Genomic DNA, 19,816 nt, shown 5'->3' with positions numbered 1-19,816 from the left:
ATCATGAAACCAGGCCTGGTTCAGATAAATGCTCCTTTATTGTGTGGTACATGCAGCTTGAAACAAAACATTGCTAAAACTAAAGCCTGGGTAAACTTCCCTCTATTTATCCCCCCTCCCCTTGTTGCCCTGGCACCTCAATTCCTCTTTACCTGGTGGTGACCTCTTTCCTTCCTCCCACGGATACATATCTCCTTCCTGGCCATCAGGCCCCCACTGGCCTTGCCTGCAATCAGGTCCGGCCTCATTGCCCATATAAGGTTAAGCTCCTCACCATCTCCCAGTACTACTCCTATTACAACCATTAACTACTAGCCCCCCTCCCTAGTCACAATTGGCAGAAGCAAATCAATCAAACTCCCATTGACTGCTATGCTTTGTAAATTAACAGTTGTTGGTTGATGTAGGTTCTGACAACTATTCTCATACAATCTACTTGATTTAGGAGCCCTGACAGGCAGCCTAACATGTCATCATAGAGAATATAATCATAGGAAATACTTTCTTATTATTCAATATTTATACCACATCATTCCTCCAAGAGGTACAGATGGGGAGCAGGTAGAGGGAGTTACCACAATTTATCTTCCCAGTGCTACTGTGAAAAGTGGTAGAGCTAAGTATTAAGGCTAGGTCCCTAAGTTGTGTTCTTATTACAATGCATTGTTTGATTTTCATTGTCTCTTCAGCTTTTCTCACAGGAACTGATCGCATTCCAAGAGAAGGGATGGAGAATTTCTCACTTACTATTGTTGATGCAAAAAGAGAAAATCCAGACCAGTGGTTCCCTGAAGTTGCCACTTGCTTTCGAGCTTTGTATCTCCCTAGATACACTGATAAACACATTCTTAAAAAAAGGTTATTGGATGCTGTAGAGAACTTTGAGAAATTTGGCCTGGCCTGAAGGCAAGATCTGGTCTTCATTCTGCTATGATACTTGGACATTTGGTTCTTATGCCCAGGAAGGTGTAACACTAGAATATTTAAATTCAGTTTCCCGTAGCACCATGCAGTTTACTGGCTGATCTTGGACTATGTTTCAGCATAGCAATAAAAGAGGAATGAGCCTGTGTACATTCCTGTGATCCTTGAAGAAAGAAAGAATAAATAAATGGTTATATAATCTTGATGTGTGCTATATTTGTCTTTCTTTGGAGAAAGGTGAGAGTATGATATAAAGATGCCAAAATATTATATAAGTGCAGTGCAGTTCCTACACTGTATAGTAGAATTGCTCCATAAGCAGTGAAGCACCCAGTGTCTTCAAGAAGTCAGAGCATCCGCATACCATGAAAACAGACTGGGTATATCTGCAGTATGAGAGTTATATCAGGCACTGATGATGTTACCTAGTCAGGTAATAAAATGTCTGCCTGCAAACAGTCATGCTCAGAGAACACTAAGGACTCCACAGTTCTACCAGGATCAAGCATTTCCAGCATTTGTTCCATTTCTCACCAAAGCAGTCATGACCTGCTCTACCATAATGGTTTTGTTGTCTGCTTTTCATTTCTAAAAAAAGAAAAATTGGCTTCATTTACTCAATGGTTTTGCCTTTTTTTAAAAAGCCAAATGTTAGGAGTTTTGGGTACCACATCTCCTTACATGGTCTGTGTTTTGTGTTAAGCCACAGCTGAGATCTGATGCTGCATGCAAGAAATTCATTTCCTGCTCATCACAATTTAATATTCTCTTTGCCCTAGATATTAGATAATCAAACTGAAAACAAACTAAAAGTCAAAGAATGGAAAGGTATTGATAGTGGGGAGAAGAATAGCCAGTGGAAAGCTTTGATCCTATTGTATTTTGTGTTGCTGATGGATGTAACTGGCAGCTTTTCATACAGGGGGGGAACTAGTGGCCTGGAAGTTGGCCACAATCAATACAGAGTTAGATCCACTTAAAGTCTATTAAAAATCAATGTGCATAGTCTGATGGACTTTTTTTTAAAGATGAAAGGATATTTGTTTTTAAAATGTGCACGTGTCTTGCTTCCAGGATCAGAAAGAACATTTTAAAAAGTCAAAATTACATTGCAGTAGTAAGAAGGGATTAGTGCCATTTTTGTTATGCTAACTCAAATTATAAATCCAATTTCCACCTCTGTAGGATTCTAATTACGGAACTGAATCATCCAGAAAATGCTTTATTTCAGGTAGGCATGCAAAATATTTTACTAATGTGAAAAAATCATTTTGGAGTCCATAGTGCTCTCTGAGCTTGGTTGTTTGATTGCAGATGTTTCATTATCCAAATAGGTAACATCATCAGTGCTAGTGAGTGTGGAGTTTGCTCCCTGTTTATATATAGCAGCTTGCCCTGCCAGTGTTGGTGGGTGTGTGGTTTTCCCCTTGATAGTTCCTTGATTAGGGTATTGTTTTCTGCTTGATTGTTTGTCTGGCATTAATCCCTTCTTAACTGGGTGTAGGCTGCTGAAGCGTATGTGTTCTGGTCTTTTTGCTTCCTTTCTTATTGTCTCTTTTGAATGATGTGTTAATGAGGTTTGTCTATTGATGGCTGATGTGTCTGAGTGCCAAGCTGCCAGAAATTCCCTAGTGTTTTTGAATTTAGCTTGGTCTAGGATGCTCAGTTTCCCAGTTGAAACTATGGTTGAGTCTGTCCATGGGTTGGATAACACTGCCATACATCAGAAACGTCCCAGAAACAACCAACAGACTATTAGAACCACACAGCATCACTGTAGCACCCAAACCAACTAAAGCCCTCCAAAGCATCCTAAGTAAACCAAAAGACCCATTAGCCCAAGAAGAAAAAAGAGGAGTCATCTACAACATACAGTGTAAAGACTGTAACAGCCATTATGTAGGACAGAGGCAGAAGACTAGCAGAGCGCATCCATGAACACCAACTAGCACTCAGAACACATGATGAAAACTCTTTAGTCTCACAACTCATGGACAGACTCAACCATAGTTTCAACTGGGAAACTGAGCATCTTAGACCAAGCTAAATCCAGGGAAGGAAATTCCTGGATTCCTTGGCACTCAGACACATCAACCATCAATAGACACATAGAGATAAACTGCATTTACACACCGTTCAAAAGAGACAATAAACAAAAAGACCAGAACACATGCTCTCCAGCAGCCTACACCCAGATAAGAAGGGATTAACACCAGACAAACAATCAAAACAATACCCTAACCAAGGAACTGCCAAGGGGAAAACCACACCCCCACCAACACTGGCAGGGCAAACTACTGTATATAAACAGGGAGCAAACCCCACACTCACTAGCACTGATGATGTTACCTAGTCGGGTAATGGAATGTCTGCAATCAAAAACCAAGCTCAGAGAGCACCAAGGATTCCACACTTCAACCCTGAGCTATATATATTCTCTTCTAAAAATACATTTTTTGCCCTGCTCCTTAGCTACCAATCGGTAGACAATGTTTTGTATTGTTGAATCAAAACCAAAGATCTATGATGTCATTAAATGAGCAGCAGCTACTAAAGTAATGCCTTTGTGAGCTAAGTGATTTCACCCTCTTTCACTTGATGGGATCAGAGTGAAATGCAGGCACCTGTGAGGGCGGTAGCTGGACCTAAATGTGAGAGAACGTCTGGTTGTGAACGTTTCATATTATCTGGAAAGCTGCCAACATGCAGTGGTAGAGTAATGCATCCTTTGTGTTCAGGTATGCAATGCACAAATTTATAAATCGAAGAAAGGTAAAATGTGTTTAATAAGTGACTTCTAATTTATTTGCTTTTATTTTGCCCCCTCCCAAAGTCCCCCCCCCCAAAGGCATACCATGTCTTTTCTCATGGTCACATGACTGCTACAAGCACTTTTCTGGAATAGAATTCCTAAGTAACTTGACTGGCATCGTGTCTAAGCAGCAAGAGGAGGCGTCTGTGTGGCCCAATTTTTGAAGTGATTGTGGTTGACAAGATTTAATTCTGTGCACTAATGAGTCCTGAGGGACTTACTTTTCTACAAAACTAGAAACATATACGTTTAATCAGTAATGGGTTCTTTCGGTTCTCCTTCAGCCATTATTTTTGACATCTTCATTTGCTTATGATATCTTAACACCACTTTTCCATCCAGCTGCAGAAACTAACCACCAGACTGGTAGTTGCCTTACTTCAGCTCTCATGAGGCTACTTTAAGGGATATGGGTCATGTCATCCAAAAGAAATAAGGAGCTACAAATTTCAAGAACAGCTGGGAAGGGAGCTGTCATTGTCCTCTATCATCTTCTCCCCCAAATAATTATCTCATTCTCCATAAAAGGTTAAGGTTGCCTGTGTCGGCACTCTACTGTGTACCTTCTGCTCATTCACATTCATGTATAGTTTACACACCACCAGATGTGTTCCTGTAACAGTTGCCAGTGATGACTTAATTGCCTTTGTTCACTGCTATGAACCCTGGAACTCTGACACAGTCTCTTGGAACGTTTATGCTTCAGCATCATCTGGGGACTTTATGACGTGTTTGTCTTATCCTAAGAATTTGTCTTCTCCATCTTCTCGGATTTGTTTGATGCTGAAGGTTAGAATAGCTTCCCAGTGCTCACTTTGGAGCTCCCAAATAATAATAACGCACTCCAATGCATTTCCTGAGTTGCAGTTGTCGTTGTCATCATCATCATCATCATCATCATCATCATCATCATCATCATCATCATCATCATCATCATCATCTATTTAAATGATGATATATCCATTGCTCCAGGAGCTTTAGGCAACAAACAAAAAACTAGTGTCTATTTTAAATAGTAACCCACCTCTGATGTGAGAAGCTTTTACAAACTAACCTTTCCCCCCCTTTCCCTGATGCCCTGCAGATAACTGCTGTTTCAAATCATTCTGAGACCTATCAGAGTCTCAGATTTATAATTTGCCCAGACTTTGCAGATGAAATTGTTTTGCTTTGTTTTCCAAACAGCAGTCCTTAAAGCCTGGGTACAGTTCATAGGCACCCATGTACCTGTGATCAAAGTTTTTGACACTCTGATTTTTATTTTTAATTTTTTAAATAATTCGGCAAACACGAAAAAGCAAAGCATCTACCTCTAGTGTCATTTCAAGGACAGCGTCTGGGCCTTAGAAAACACCAGGATGTTGTTTTGACATTTGCCTGTCAGGATTAACCTCTCTACAGTCTCAACAGGCAGTGGAAATAGTTCCTTAAAAAACTAGGATTGGCTCAAATAAGTAATTTTGTGGAACTGAATATCTGATGGAGAACCAAATGATGTTATGTTCATCTCTACATAACATTAGGAACCTGACTTTGGACGTGTGACTATCTAAATCAGTAATTAGGTCTAAGTGAATAGACTGGATTTTCTGCAGAGTGCATGCAAGGACAGATTCCCATTTGCACATTGCTAAAGAAAAATCATGCCTTGCCCACATACATTTTCTCCCTTGGCTCCACAGTGTTGCCCTTATTTTGTCCCTAGCCCATTTATTTATTTATTTATTTATTCGTTCATTCATTCATTCATTCATCCGCCCATCTCCCCCCAATGGGGGAATTCTGGGCAATTCACAATAAACATTAGAACATAAATATATAAACACATAAAACCATAAATTAAAACATAACTAAAAAGAAGGAGAGACCAAGGGGACATAACTGAGACAAGCTTAAGTCATCACCTATACCCACCCAGCAATTGTATTTCCTCCCTTATTCTAACACCATCCAGCAACAGCCTCCAGGTTTGTAACACTAACAGTGTTACAACTAATCTGTTACACTAACAGTGCTTTCATATAACCTGCTAACCATGGGTGAGCACACATCAGCAGTCCCACTGAAAAGGTTTGAATAGACAGTGTCATCTTCAGCTTGTTGCTGTCCCATCACACGGATCAGCAGGTTTTCTTTCAAGCATGGAACCCCAAAATATAAGAAAGGCTCAGTCTTCCCCTTCACTCTCTCTATAGCAGTGTTTCTCAACCTTGGCAACTTTAAGATATGTGGACTTCAACTCCCAGAATTCCCCAGCCAGCATGCTTTAAGATATGTGGAATTGAGAAACACTGCTGTATAGCAAGAAACAGAATAATGGCAAATGCTATACTTCAGGGACACTAATTCATGCAGACATTCTGGGTAATTCCAGTACATAATTTTAGCTGTTTTTATTTACTAGGAGACAGCTCAAGTTTCTCAGCACTATCCCACATCATTAAAGATAAAGTCTCTTTGGAGTTCAGCTTTCCTTCAGATATTCTTGTAGAATATTTCTAAAGGCAATGGTCTTCAGTCCCCTTTGATGGAGTAAGGCAAGTCATGTACTCTTCTGGGGTCTAGACCATTGTTTTGAATTAATCAAATTAATTACAATCAATTCATCTGAATGTAAGCTTTGAGCCCACTGCCTTGAAGTGAATGTAGAAAGAAGGTGGGAATCGGTGAAGACTGGTGTCAGAGAAGTATACTTAGAATTGCTCCAACGTTTGCAGTCAAAACTTCAGCAGATTAATGAGATTTCCTTGCTCTATCCTAAAGTAGAGCAAGATGGCTCCCTCAGATGGCAGATACTACAGGATAGGAAGTACAAGTGGGGTGCTGAAGAGAAATACGGTAGCCTATCTGAACCTCCTTTAATTAATCTGCAGCTCTCAGGAGGGACCTTCTGCATTCTTAGAGTTCTCCTCTGGTTTTCCAAATTATTGCTTCTGGAACTCTAACTGCACTTGGTGGTACAACAGCTAATGCAGCTAAAACAAAAGGGATTTATTTTCAAAGTATTAGTCACATAGGCTAACCAGAAATCTATTTTTACAGAGTGTTTGGCACTGCAAATGCCATCATTTTGCTAAGCATTATTAAGCATTTATAGCATTTTTGAAGCTGCATTTTCACTAACCTTTTTTCTAGTTACATACGATAGGAGGAACTGCTTGTGCTGTTTGCAGCAAATCCTAAGTGCAGTTATGGTTAGTACTCTACTTATCTATTGGTTGTGTGGAAAGTATGTGTATGTGTATCTATATCTACAGTATATCTATATCTACACAGGTACTCCTCACCTAACAATGGCAGTTGGGACTGGAACTTCCATCCCTAAGCAATGCAGTCATAAAGCACAACGTCATGTGACTGCACCACTTAGTAACAGAATTTTTGGCACTTCCGGTTGCTGTCATTAAGTAAATCACTGTGGGTTGTTAAGTGAGAACCTCACGTAGTCGCCATTTGTAATCTCCTGCCAGCTTCCCCATTGACTTTGTTTGTCAGAAGCTGGTAAAGAAAGTAGTAAATCGATCATGTGACCCTGGGATGCTGCAACCAACAAGCACCAGTCATAACTACTGCTTGTTCAGCACTGTCATAAGTTTGAATGGTCGCTGAACAAATGGTCATTAAACGAGGACCATCTCTCTCTCTCTCTATATATATATATATACATATATATATATCCAGTCTCACTCACTCCTACACACACTTATCCTCCTCTCTTCACCATAAGATTTATGAAGACTAAAGTAGCTTCTCCGAGCAAGAAGCTGGAATTATTCCAGCAGCAGATCTATATACAAAGAGCTTATCTCTGTTTATGTACTATGTGCTGTAGCTGTTTTGCAAAGATTATGTGCAAAATGTACTACAAAAAGGCCGACCTCATAGCAACTGGTGCTACAGGTTTCTAGGATCCTTTCCTACTCAACATTCCAACATTTTACAATATAGTTTTCAGAGTCCTATATTTAATTGTGCTTGCATTCTGTACCATAATTTGAATGCCCAATCTGTATGGAATCAGTTGCACCTTATGAGACTAATACATTTTATGATAAGCCATAAACTCTTGTGAGTTGCAGCTCACTTCATCTGATGCATGGAGTGGCTTAACTAATGTAGGATTTAAATACATTGGGCTGAGATGGGGAAAGTGGGGAAAGAAGACTGGTTATTCAGATGAAGGTTCCAGGGAGGACAAATTACAGGTAATTTATCAATGAACAGCTATAATGTGTTAAAAATCCATTGTTTATTCAGACCTTCTGAGATAGCCTGAAACCTTTCGATGCATATAAGCTTAGTAGTCTCACACTTAGTAGCCCTGGTATAGTTTCTTTGTTCCAAAACTGCTACTCTAAGATCTGTATGTCCTGGGAAGTTAAAACACTCTGCTATTACTTTACCCTTGTTTTGAGTCCTGATGTCAAATTTATGCCCATTAATTCTTCTGCACAAAGTCTGCCCTCTAGAATTAGAGCAGAATTGTTGGCAGTTGTTGGCATATATCACAAGAGCATGTGAAGATACCTTTAGCTTTGGGTGTGAAGTTGTTGGGGCCCCTGATGGTGCTGTTGATGTAAATGGGGGAGCCAAGAAGAAAATGTGTCCAGCCTTGTTGCAGAGGCCGGTCCCCGTTAGCATCATTGTCCTGTTGCTTCTTGTTGCTTGCGAGAGTCTACTTCTGGTTGGGTGGCTGATGTATGCAAGTATGGGCCTGCCATCCATGCCTAAGAAAGAGAAGTATGATTGTCCAAAATGGGTTGTAACTTATTAATGCATTTAAATTGTTTTTTGCTGTGAGCTGCAGAGATAACCAGTGGTGTTCTGTTGTTTTGCTTCTGTGGTCCATTATAGGTCCTCCCTGAGGACTGATCTGGCTCTCTTGATCTGGCTCTTATCTGACTGGGTGGGTAGTTCAGTCTCCTGGTGCCCTGTTGAAGTGCATCAGTTGAGCATCTCTGCCTAGTGTGAGATTTGCCCCGTTCGACAGAGAAACTCTCGTGACACGTGTGGTTCACAAAGAAGGTTTACTCATGCGTAACGTAGTAGTCACAAGCAAAGCCAGGACTGGCTTGGTACAATTGCATCACTTGTTATATTCCCCCCTTCCCGCGCTTTTTCCCGCCTCGTGATCGCGTTGCGGCTGTGGGCAATTAGGCCCCCCAATGTCCCCCCTGATCGTTCATGATGGCAGGGTCGGTCAGAGTCCATTGTCCTTGATTGCCAGTCCCCCTCCGGCTGGGTTGGCCCCTCCCTGCTACGTGCAGACCCGCGGGTTCTGTGCTGCATTGCGATCTTGTTTCGCTGCCCTGCGGCCCCGTTCCTTGCTTGCTCGCGCCGTTATCAGTTCGTAATTAAAAGCTTCCGCTGCGGTTTTCCTGTTTAGCTGGCCGCAGGTGGCTCGTTAATTAGCGGCGCTTTCGGTTCCTCTTTTCCCCGCTAGCTACCGCCGGTGGATTCCGCGTGGTCTGGTTGCGAGCTTCCCTGCAGCCCCGTGCTTCCCTGAAACCTCGTGCTGACCGAACCTGACATGCCGCCCCCCTGACGACAACTCCCCCCCTCGGTCCTATTTCGGCTTCCCGGGGTATTTACTGTAAAAGTCCCGCACTAGGTCCGGCGCCCTTATGTGGGCTTTACTCACCCATTCGCTGTGGGACTTGGGGAAATGTTTCCATTGCACTAGGAGCTGGGTCTGCCCCTTGTGCCTCCGGGCGTCCAGTATCCGGTTGATTTCGAAATGCTGCTCCCCCGACCATGATGGGTGGTGGTACTCCCTCCGCCTTGTGCCAGGCGTTCCCCGGCTGGTGCAACTTTAGCAGGCTGCAATGGAACACCGGGTGGATCTTCCCGAGGCTTTTCGGGAGCGTCAGCCTGACGGTCACCGGATTGATGATCTCCGAAATGGGGAACGGCCCCACAAACCTCGGGCTGAGTTTTTCGATGCCTGGTGCGTCTTTAGGTTTTTGGTTGACAGATACACCTGGTCCCCCACTTTCCACTTTTCCTCGGGGAGCCTCTTGCGGTCCGCGTGCTTCTTGTAGTCGGCTTTGGCTCTTTGCAATGCCGCGTGCGCCGCTCGCCGGGTCTCGTCGATTTGGGCGAACCAGGCGTCCAGGGAGTTGATCTGGGATTCCGGCTGAGGCAGCTCCGGCATGGGGACGAATTCTCTCCCGGTGGCTACTTTGAACGGAGAGAACCCGGTGCTCTTGTGGACGGCGTTGTTGTATGCCACCTCCGCGAATGGTAGTAGCTCCGCCCAATCGTCCTGTTGGTGCCCCACGTAGCAGCGCAGGTACTGTTCGAGCCCCCCGTTCAGGCGTTCCGTGGCTCCGTCCGTCTGCGGGTGCGCCGCGGAGGATAGGGCTTGTTTCGTCCCCACCCGCTTCAGGAACTCCCGCCAGAACCGCGCGATGAAGTTGCCGCCCCGATCGCTGACGATACGTCGAGGTGCGCCGTGGAGTCGGTAGACATGTTGCACGAACAGTTTCGCCAGCCCCTCGGCCGTGGGGACTCGCCGGCACGCTACAAAGTGCGCTTGTTTGGAGAATAAGTCCGTGACCACCCAAATGGCGGTCTTCCCCTTACTCTCCGGGAGCTCCACTATGAAGTCCATGGCGACCTCTTGCCAAGGGCCGTCGGGTTCCGCTACCGGCTGGAGTAGGCCTCTAGGTTTGCCTTTGGCTCCTTTCGCCGTTGCGCACACCGGGCAACCCCCGAGTACGCCTCCACGTCCTTCCGGAGCGTGGGCCACCAAAACTGCCGCCGGATTAAGTGGAGTGTCTTTACGAAGCCGTAATGCCCCGCGCTCCGGCTGTCGTGGGCTCTCTCCATGACCTCCCGTCGGCAACCCTCGGGCACGTACAGCTTTCCTTCGTGCCACCACAACCCCTCTTGGCCGGTTAGCGCCTCTCGGTTCTGCTTGAGCCAACCGTCCCGCTCCGCTGCCTCCGCGAACCCTTGCCTTACTTCAGACGCCGCGTCCCGTCGCTCCCCCTTGGTCTGGCTTCGGGTCACCGCCTTTGCAGCCAGCCTGCTGGCGGGGATGACGGAGTCCACGATCTCCTCCCGTAGGCTGGCGTGTTGGGGCATGCGAGACAGTCCATCCGCTAAGAAGTTGCGCTTCCCGGGGATGTGTTTCAGTGTGAACCTGAACCTCCCGAAGTATTGGGACCACCGTGCCTGTTTGGGGGATAGCTTACGCGGGGTCTTCAGGGCCTCGAGGTTCTTATGGTCCGTCCACACCTCGAACGGTTCAGTTGCCCCCTCCAGTAGATGCCTCCACGTGGCCAGCGCCCACTTGACCGCGTACGCCTCTTTCTCCCACACCATCCACCTCCTCTCCGTCTCGGTGAATTTGCGGGAGGCGTAGGCGCACGGGTGGATGGCCACCTCCGGGCTGGGTTGGAGCAGGACTGCTCCCGTTGCCACGTCTGATGCATCCACTTGGATTATAAACCGCCGGTCTGGGTCGGGATGGCGCAGGATCGGCTCCGCGGTGAACCGCTGTTTTAGTTCCTCAAACGCCCCCTGGCATTCTGCAGTCCACGCGAGTGCCATGCTGGGCTTGGGGGTTTCCCAGTGCCCTTGGTTTTTAGCAGGTCGGTTAGGGGAAGGGCGATTTGGGCGAAGTTCGGGATGAACTGACGATAGAAGTTCGCAAACCCTAGGAAGCTTTGGAGTTGCCTCCGGGTTCGCGGCGCTTCCCGGCCCAGGACATCCCTTACTTTCGCCGGGTCCATCTCAATTCCCCGGCTGGATATTCGGTAGCCGAGGTAGTCTAGTTGCTCTCGATGGAACTCGCATTTCGAGAGCTTTGCGTACAGCTGTGCCTTCAGCAGTCTCTGGAGCACCGTGCGCACCAGGCTCACGTGCTCCGCCAGGGTCTCGGTGTAGATGAGGATGTCGTCCAGGTAGACCAGGACGCCCCGGTAGAGTAGGTCGTGCAGCACCTCATTAATTAGCTGCATAAATACCCCCGGGGCCCCTTTTAATCCGAACGGCATCACGGAAAACTGGTAGCTTCCGAGCGGGGTGTTGAACGCCGTCTTCCACTCATCTTTTGCGCGGATCCTAACTCTGAAGTAGGCTTCGCGCAAGTCCAGTTTTGTGAACACCCTCCCCTTCGACAGATGCGACATCAAGTCCTTCATCAGGGGGAGGGGGTATTTGTACTCCGTGCTGATTGCGTTCAGCCCCCGGTAGTCTACGCACATACGGAGCGAGCCGTCCTTCTTCTCCCGGAATAACACCGGGGCCGCTAATGGTGACTTCGCGGGTTGGATGAATCCCCGTGCTAGGTTCTTGTCTATGAACTCGCGCAGGGCTCCCATCTCCCTCCTCGACAGGGAGTACATTTTTGGCTTAGGCAGGGTCGCTCCTGGCTCTAGCTCGATGGCGCAATCACTGGGCCGGTGTGGTGGGAGCTGGTCAGACTCCTTCTCCCCGAACGCTGCCGCCAGGTCTCGATACTGCCTCGGGATTCCGCCGCCCGTCGGGGTTCCCCGGGTCCGGCCCCTCGCTTTGCGGTTGCCTCGCCAGTCGCCGCTGCCTCCCTCGCCTCGGGATCGTGGCGGGTCTCCGGGGTCCCGGCGCTGCTGCTGCTGCTGCTGCTGTTGCTGTCGCCGCCCGGGTCTCGGGCCCCATCTGCTCTCGCCCCGTCTCCCGGTGTCCCGGACCCTCCGCTTGTCCGCCGGTGGTTGCGGCTGCCTCCGTCTCCACGGCTCGGTCCCCTCTGCTCTCGCCCCTCGCCGGTCTGTCGACCCCGAACCGCACTGCCTCCGCCGTCCAGTCGACTCGTGGGTTCCGCCGCCGCAGCCACGCCAAGCCGAGTACCACCGCGTAGTCGGCCACCGGGACCACCACGAACCTCAGTTCTTCCCGGTGACTCCCGATCGTCATCTGGACCGGCTCGGTGTAATACTGAGCTGGTCCCCCCCCTGCCAGCGTGCCATCTAACTGGCTGAATGAAATGGGCTCCCGGAGGCGCCTCAGCTGTAGCCCGAGCCCCGAGACCACCGCTGGGTGCATCAAGCAGTGGGTGCAGCCCGAGTCCAGTAGCGCCCGTAGCTGCGCCTCCCCTCCGGATCTCACCCCCGGACGTGTATCCTCACCCGGAACGGTGGGCAGTCCTCGTCTCCTATTGGGTCCGCGCGCCTCGACTCCCCTGCTCGCACTGGGACGCCGTTCAGTGCGAGCGCGCCTCGTTTCCCGCCGGCTCCGAGTCCTCTCCGGAGGATGCTGTCTCCGGGGTCGACCACCCCCGCGTCCTTTCTCGGTCACCGCCGCCACTGCCCCCTTCCGCGGTCGGTCACCGGTCCTTTTCCCGTTCGCACGCGGGGTTTTGACTTCGGGCCGTGGTGGGGCGCCTTCCCGCTCCGTCGGGCACTGCGCCGCTCGGTGGCCTCTGCCTCCGCATCGGAAACACAGATTCGGGGCTCTGGTCGCCTCTCGCCTCCCGGTGGACTGCCGTCGACCGCTCCGTCTCTCCTCGGGGGTCCTCTCCCTCGGCCGGTCCCTCGTCTGGTCCCGTCGTCTTGTGCTCTGTTGGATCTGCCGCCACGCCGATTCCGCCGTTCCGGCCAGCCAGATCCAATCCTTCACTGTGGCCGGGTCGTCCCGCCCCAGTGCCCGTTCCAGGATCTCTGGGTTGAGTCCCCTCTTAAAATACTTCACCTTCAGGGACTCCGGCCAGTCCGCGAGCTTCTCGGCCAACCTCCGGAACTCCAGGGCATATTCCGATACCGATTTGCCCCGCTGCCTGAATTGTAGGATGTCGTCCTCCGCCCGCTTGGCGCTCAATGTGTCCTCGAATCTGTCCCGGAGCGCCTGCATGAAGTCCGGGAAACTCCGTAGTTCCACCGCGTTGGCATCGTACAGCCCGATCACCCAGCTGGCGGCTTGGCCATCTAGCAGCTCGGCCACGTAGGATACCCTGTCCTCGTCTCTAGCGAATAGGTGACCACCCCTCTGCATGAACCCCCTGACGTGCGTCAGAAAGTGCGGCAGCTGTTCGGGGTCCCCTGAGAACTTCCCAGTGATACCTCGAAGTCTCAGGGCGTCTGCCGCCCGTTGGTCCTCCGACCGGGGCGCCGTGGGTGGTGCCGGCGGGGGTGTCGGACCGCCCACCCTGTCGCTCGCCTCCTCGTTTACCGCCGGTGGCCCCACTCTCTGCAGTAGGGTCTGGAGCATCGCCTCCACGGCGTCTAGGCGTCGCTCGACTCTCTCCTCTAGTCGGGCGAATTTCTCGCTCCACTCACGGTCCCGGAACCCCGAACCCCGGGTCATCGTAACGCCCGAATCGTCTGGTCCTTGATTCACGCCCATCGACCACCGCTCGGATGGAGTGCGCCCGGCCCTGGCCGCTGCCCCGTCGCTCCCGGGCGGCTCCGACCGCCCTTCCGCGAGCCTGGATCCCTCGCGCTCCAGCTGACCCACGGATTCCTCGTCGCTGGTCATGCCTGTATTGAGAAAGAAAACGCTCCTCGGTGGTACCGGGTAGCGCTGACGGTGAGTCCTGGCTTTATGTGAGATTTGCCCCGTTCGACAGAGAAACTCTCGTGACACGTGTGGTTCACAAAGAAGGTTTACTCGTGCGTAACGTAGTAGTCACAAGCAAAGCCAGGACTGGCTTGGTACAATTGCATCACTTGTTATATTCCCCCCTTCCCGCGCTTTTTCCCGCCTCGTGATCGCGTTGCGGCTGTGGGCAATTAGGCCCCCCAATGTCCCCCCTGATCGTTCATGATGGCAGGGTCGGTCAGAGTCCATTGTCCTTGATTGCCAGTCCCCCTCCGGCTGGGTTGGCCCCTCCCTGCTACGTGCAGACCCGCGGGTTCTGTGCTGCGTTGCGATCTTGTTTCGCTGCCCTGCGGCCCCGTTCCTTGCTTGCTCGCGCCGTTATCAGTTCGTAATTAAAAGCTTCCGCTGCGGTTTTCCTGTTTAGCTGGCCGCAGGTGGCTCGTTAATTAGCGGCGCTTTCGGTTCCTCTTTTCCCCGCTAGCTACCGCCGGTGGATTCCGCGTGGTCTGGTTGCGAGCTTCCCTGCAGCCCCGTGCTTCCCTGAAACCTCGTGCTGACCGAACCTGACACCTAGTGGGTCAGAAGAAATGTGACTGTAATGTAGGCCCTGGGTATAAATGATAGATTTGGTGATATGCTCTAGGTGGAATCATATAGATATTATTTATTTATTTAAATGTATTGGCTGCCCAACTCCAATGGACCATATGTATGGTGATCTGTAGATTTCCTGTATAATGTGGGGCTTATGTATCCACTGTATAGTTTTAGTGTGACATCAAGGAAGTAGGCTTTTCTGTAGATGTCCAGGCTTAGGCTGATGGTAGGATGAAAACTGTGGTGGTCTCAATGGAATTCGATGAAGGTTTCTTTCTCATGGGTCCAGATGATGAAGATGTCATCAGTGAATGTCAAAGGAGGAGTTTCAGGGAGTTAAGAAAATGTTCTAGGTCAACCACAAAGATGTTGGCCTCGTTACAGAATAAGTCCACTTCCTTAACGTCGCAGTAAACTACATGTTAAAACTACATATATGACCTCATTGAAAGAACTGCGAACACAGTTGCAGTATCCTTCTGCCTTATGTAATTTGCTCCTCTGTTTACTGTATACAAAACCAAGTTGCTCTTTAAACAGAACCGATTCTTAAGTGCACACAACTGCTACAGCTTTATTTTTCTATTGGTTTACGCGCAGCCCTTCCAAACAGACGTTTGCCCAGGGTAGCTTTAAAATCACAGTCTTAAAACTCAAAACAGTTTTTTTTAAAAATAGGGATACTTTTTCAATAACAAAATGTAAAAGAACAGCCATACCGTGAATTAACCTGCAACGTAACGAGTCAAAAATCCTAACAGAATGAAACGATCTTTGCCCACTGTCAGAAATATGAGGAGGGCGTTATATCCGACGGTATAGATCGCGATCGCCCGAAGACCCGCGCTTTGCGTACTTTGCACGCGTTTAGCATTTGGTAATCGCTTTATTGACATCTTTGGGGCTCTGGTTTTTCCTGCGCTCTTCATTACAGATAATTCTTCTATAAGCAGCCTTAAAGCGTAAGTCCAACGAGACCAGGGATGAGTCCTTAGGCAGCCAGCCCTCTGTCTGCGCTGCTGGGAGTCCGATTTCTGCCCCGAGTCGATCTGTCGGAGGGTCTTCTCCAACGCGCTGATTCCGCCGGAGCGATCCGGGTGGCCGCCGGGCCCTACAACGGCCCGCGCGCGCTGCGCTGCGCTGCGCTGCCAGCGCGCACCGCGCCCCCGGACGGGCGGCCTCTGGGGGGCAATGGTCGCTTCTCCTGCGCCTCCCCAAAACGGGGCCGTGGCCGCGCCTCTGCGCCGCGTCAGCGTCTGGCGAGGTCCCGATTGGCCCAGACGGAGCTCTACGCGTTGGGTCATTCCGGTCGGCCGGGCTGGCTCGCTCGCTGGCGCTTGCAGGGGAAGGGAAACTTCCTTGTTCGGGGCGCCGCTCCCTGCCGGAGTCTGTGCTCGCCGCCGGAGCCCGGGCTGCGCCTGCGGGGGAGCCACAGCTGGCGCCGGTGAGCCCCCGACGCGGTGCGTTCCTCCCTTCCGGCCGCGCGGGTGCTTCGGCGCCGGCGGGGAGGGGGCTCGACTTCTGCCTGGTTCAGTCTGGGGGGCCGCGGAGCCGCGGAGCGCCGCCCCGTCCAGGCAGGCTTCGTCGGAGCTGAGCTGATCCTAAAGAGGCGTTAGCTGGGATTGGCCCCTGAACCCGGGCATCACCGCGTACCTGTCCCCCGAGGCGGGCCTCGCGGGTCCCCATCCCCGCCCCAACTTCAGCATGCGGCAGATGGGAGGGAGAAAAGAGCAGATCCCGCTCGGTTCGCGAGCGGAGGGGCGGAAAGAAGCGGCGGGTTTATTCGGTCCTTTCTTTTCGAGCCGATCGGTCTCCCCTGGGCAAGACTGGCGCGCGTGTTGGGGGTGATGGGGCTCCGTAAGCCGAGCTGTCTGGAGCGCAGCAGACGGGAAAGGCGGCCCGCTGGATCTCCGTTTATACGCGTATAAACATTGTGCTTATTAGGGGGCACAAGTCTTCGGGTTTGGATAGGGTCATCCCCATTTCTGTTCGCTGCTGTGGAATGGGGAGAATGGACCCCAACCAATGGTGCCTTTAGATTTATTTTTTTTTATTCTAAGATTTCTGGAAGACCCGATGGCCAAATAGCCCCTCCCTATTTTATAATTCGGAGATTCTGCACGCAGCCCAATGCAGGAGGTCCATTCACCTTGGGGGTCCTTGTGCAAGAGGGTTTCCCCCTGAGTGATCCTCAGGGAGGAACTTGGAGAATATATTTTGGAAAGGCAATTGCTATGCTCAAACTGTTTATTTACTCCTCAAATACATTGCAGATATCAGCTGACTTTTTTTAAAGAAACAAAACCCTGGGATAATGGGGGAGCACTGAGCGAGAGGAGCCGGTGTTGTATGGCTTGCTTCTAGGGCCTGCAGACTCATTCTAGGGGGAGGGGGGTGGCAGCTTGGCACATGCAACCTTGTCTCGGAAAGCAGAGCCCACGGGGGCACCATGAATCCTGAAGAGCTGTGCCAACAGGACTGGATTCTTTCCCGTCCATAGGCTACTTGTCTCGGCTTTGTGCCCGGTGGAAGTGGTAGTGCTGAGAGGCTGCTGAAAGTAACTCCCCTCTCTCACCATCTAGACTGGCTGGTAAAACCTGGGAGGTGTTTCCTTGTCTCCTTCCCAGCAGCCAGTTTCCAGGAGTTGGTGATGACCTCATCTCTGTGACGCATGCTTCTGAGTGTGCAGATCACCTCTCGGATGCAAAGCTAGGATGGGCAAGGCTATGGTGTTGGGTCCTGCTTCTTTCAAAAATGGGAGGGAATGGGCAGGCAGGAAGTTTAAATGCACCTTGGAGCATTGCCATGAAAGGCAGCTACATCCCGTCTCCTTGAAAGAGTGGCATACTTTCTGGCTGGCTCTGAAGGAATGAAAAAAGCATCAAGTATCTAGCTTTCGGTGAAAAAAAAAAAGAGCAAGACATGAGCACAAACCCACCTCTCTATGTGCACATGCCACTTCCATGAATTGGAGCTTGCTTTTGTGTGTTTCTGTGAGTACAGTACAGTATGTATTTCCGCTTGCAATGTATGTTGGTAATGGTGGTCCTGATGGTATACACAGACCTGTCCTCTGATTTCTCCCTCTGTATGTCAGTGAATGGGATGCAGCCAAAGGAGTTAGTAGCGGAATGCAGTACAGTAAAGAACCCTCGACTTCACGCTTCTTTGGGGATGTGCAAACCTTATGACTTTTAGTGCACTCTTCTCCCATACTCTATTGCCATGATTTTAATGTTTGCATGGAGTGAATATTAGCCTTGAGGTATTTCCAGATGGAGAGTTCCTGACATTATCAGTTGAAAGACATTGTACAGCTGTTCCTTTTTCCTTCTGTAAGGGATTTTCTGGTGATTAGAAAAAAAAAGTCGGAAGAATTGGTAGAAAAGTATGTTCTACTGGAAGACAATACAGTCTGGAGTTTTTATAAAATTCCACGAGGGAGGTGCAGTGATTGCATTATACAAACATTACTGTATCTGGAAATACCCTTGGCTGGGAAATGCACATGCTCCATAAATGTACCTGCTCTGGCCACACTCCAAATGTGTGAACTTTAATACCCACAATTTACAGTCTGTGCCTGCTAGGGATTGAAATGTGCCTGTCTGGCTGGGGAAGCCTGCCATAAACCATAATGTTTAGGCTCATGCAGTTCCCAATCCTACTCCAGTGCAAATGAAAGTAAGAGATTGGTAGCCTCTGTCTCTCTGTCTGTCTGCCTGCCTGCCTGCCTGTTCTTTTGCCTGAACCTGGAAAGGAAGTATGCTATGGACACATATCTTGCAATAACCTATGATGAAACTTGACTTGTCCTCTGTAGGCCTGTAATCACATGTGCAAAGAGCCTTTTTCCCTGATGGTGGGAGCACAGTAGGGATCTGTGATAGAGTCATGGATAGGCTGAAAGGAGGACTCTTCACATTCATTTCATTTATAGATGACGGTGTGGATTTCCCTTGTGGTTTGTTCAAAGAAGTTTTCATGTATTTATTTATCTGACTGATATTCTGCCTTTTCTACAGAATATAAATGTGTTCTTCATCCTGGCTTGTTCAGTGAATTGTAACACAAATTGATGGTAATTTTAGAGAAAACAATACTTTCAGTCTTTGCTTGCAACCCTGTTGGGAACCCCCCCCCCCCCCATGATTAAACAATTATTATGAGAGCCAGTTTGGTGTAGTGGTTAAGACACCAGGCTAGAAATCAGGAAACTCTGAGTTCTAGTCCTGCCTTAGGCACAAAGCCAGCTGGGTGACCTTGGGCCAGTCCCTTTCTCTCAGCCCTAGGAAAGAGGCAATGGCAAGCTACTTAAAAAAAAAAAACCTTGCAAAGAAAACTGCAGGAACTTGTCCAGGAAGTCACCAGGAGTCAAGACTGATTCGAAGGCACCAAAAACCCCCCAACAATGATTGTTAGCAGCTTTGTATGAATTGAGTCAAAGGTAGTTGTAGCTTTTGAAACAGTTTACACATTTTTCTTGTACTATAAAAGTAATAGGAACTTTTTAGTCATCTCTTTAAGGCACAGACCTGCTCTGAATTTTTCCTTCCTAGTAAACAAGAGCCTGGCACACTGGTTATTTTGTATAGGCAGAAGAATGCTAGCACAGTTTTTCCCAACACTGTCTTCTGTTTTGGAGCCACAGATTTCCCAGCCAGCTTCAGTCTGTAGCAAGCTGTACTCAAGAGATCTCAGGATGGCTCTTCAGCACTGAACACACAATCCCACCTATACACAAGGTGCCTCCCCCCCCCCCACAGGAACAGTTTCACGTGGATTGAACTATTAATTGGGTTGCTACACTATGGATACCTAATTTTATCTCATTCTAATTTTATGGGATGCTCTCAACTGAAAGAGTTGTCATAAAATATGAGGATGTGCAATGCTTTTTCTTGCACAGCTTCTGGCGGAATGAGCAAGCAATAAATTTCCCAACAAAGGCAATGTCTAGAGAAA

General features: G+C 49.1%; 2 protein-coding genes across 4 annotated transcripts in view; both read left to right on the top strand.

The window, feature by feature from the left end:
• The window catches only part of LOC103050589 (E3 ISG15--protein ligase HERC5-like), a 42,880-nt gene extending 40,702 nt beyond the window's left edge, over positions 1 to 2,178 (top strand). Inside the window, exon 24 of the mRNA XM_088133063.1 lies at positions 690 to 2,178. Within this exon, the coding sequence (XP_087989189.1) occupies positions 690 to 904 (215 nt within the window). The 3' untranslated portion in view covers positions 905 to 2,178. The remainder of the gene's footprint in view (positions 1 to 689) is intronic.
• Positions 2,179 to 16,139: 13,961 nt separating this feature from the next.
• The window catches only part of HERC3 (HECT and RLD domain containing E3 ubiquitin protein ligase 3), a 50,946-nt gene continuing 47,269 nt past the window's right edge, over positions 16,140 to 19,816 (top strand). For 2 of the 3 annotated variants that reach the window (XM_088133061.1, XM_088133060.1), the window contains exon 1: positions 16,140 to 16,295. The gene's annotated coding sequence lies outside the window, so the exon portion shown is untranslated. Of the gene's footprint in view, positions 16,312 to 19,816 lie in introns of all 3 variants that reach the window. The other variant, XM_088133062.1, reaches the window with a different exon arrangement.

This window comes from Python bivittatus, unplaced genomic scaffold (assembly GCF_059951505.1).
Source record: "Python bivittatus isolate LINGU-HERP-01145 unplaced genomic scaffold, Pbiv_v1 ctg000070_np1212, whole genome shotgun sequence".
Lineage (NCBI taxonomy): Eukaryota > Metazoa > Chordata > Lepidosauria > Squamata > Pythonidae > Python > Python bivittatus.
The sequence above is the reverse complement of the archived record's forward strand: the minus strand, read 5'-3'. Positions and strand labels throughout refer to the sequence as shown.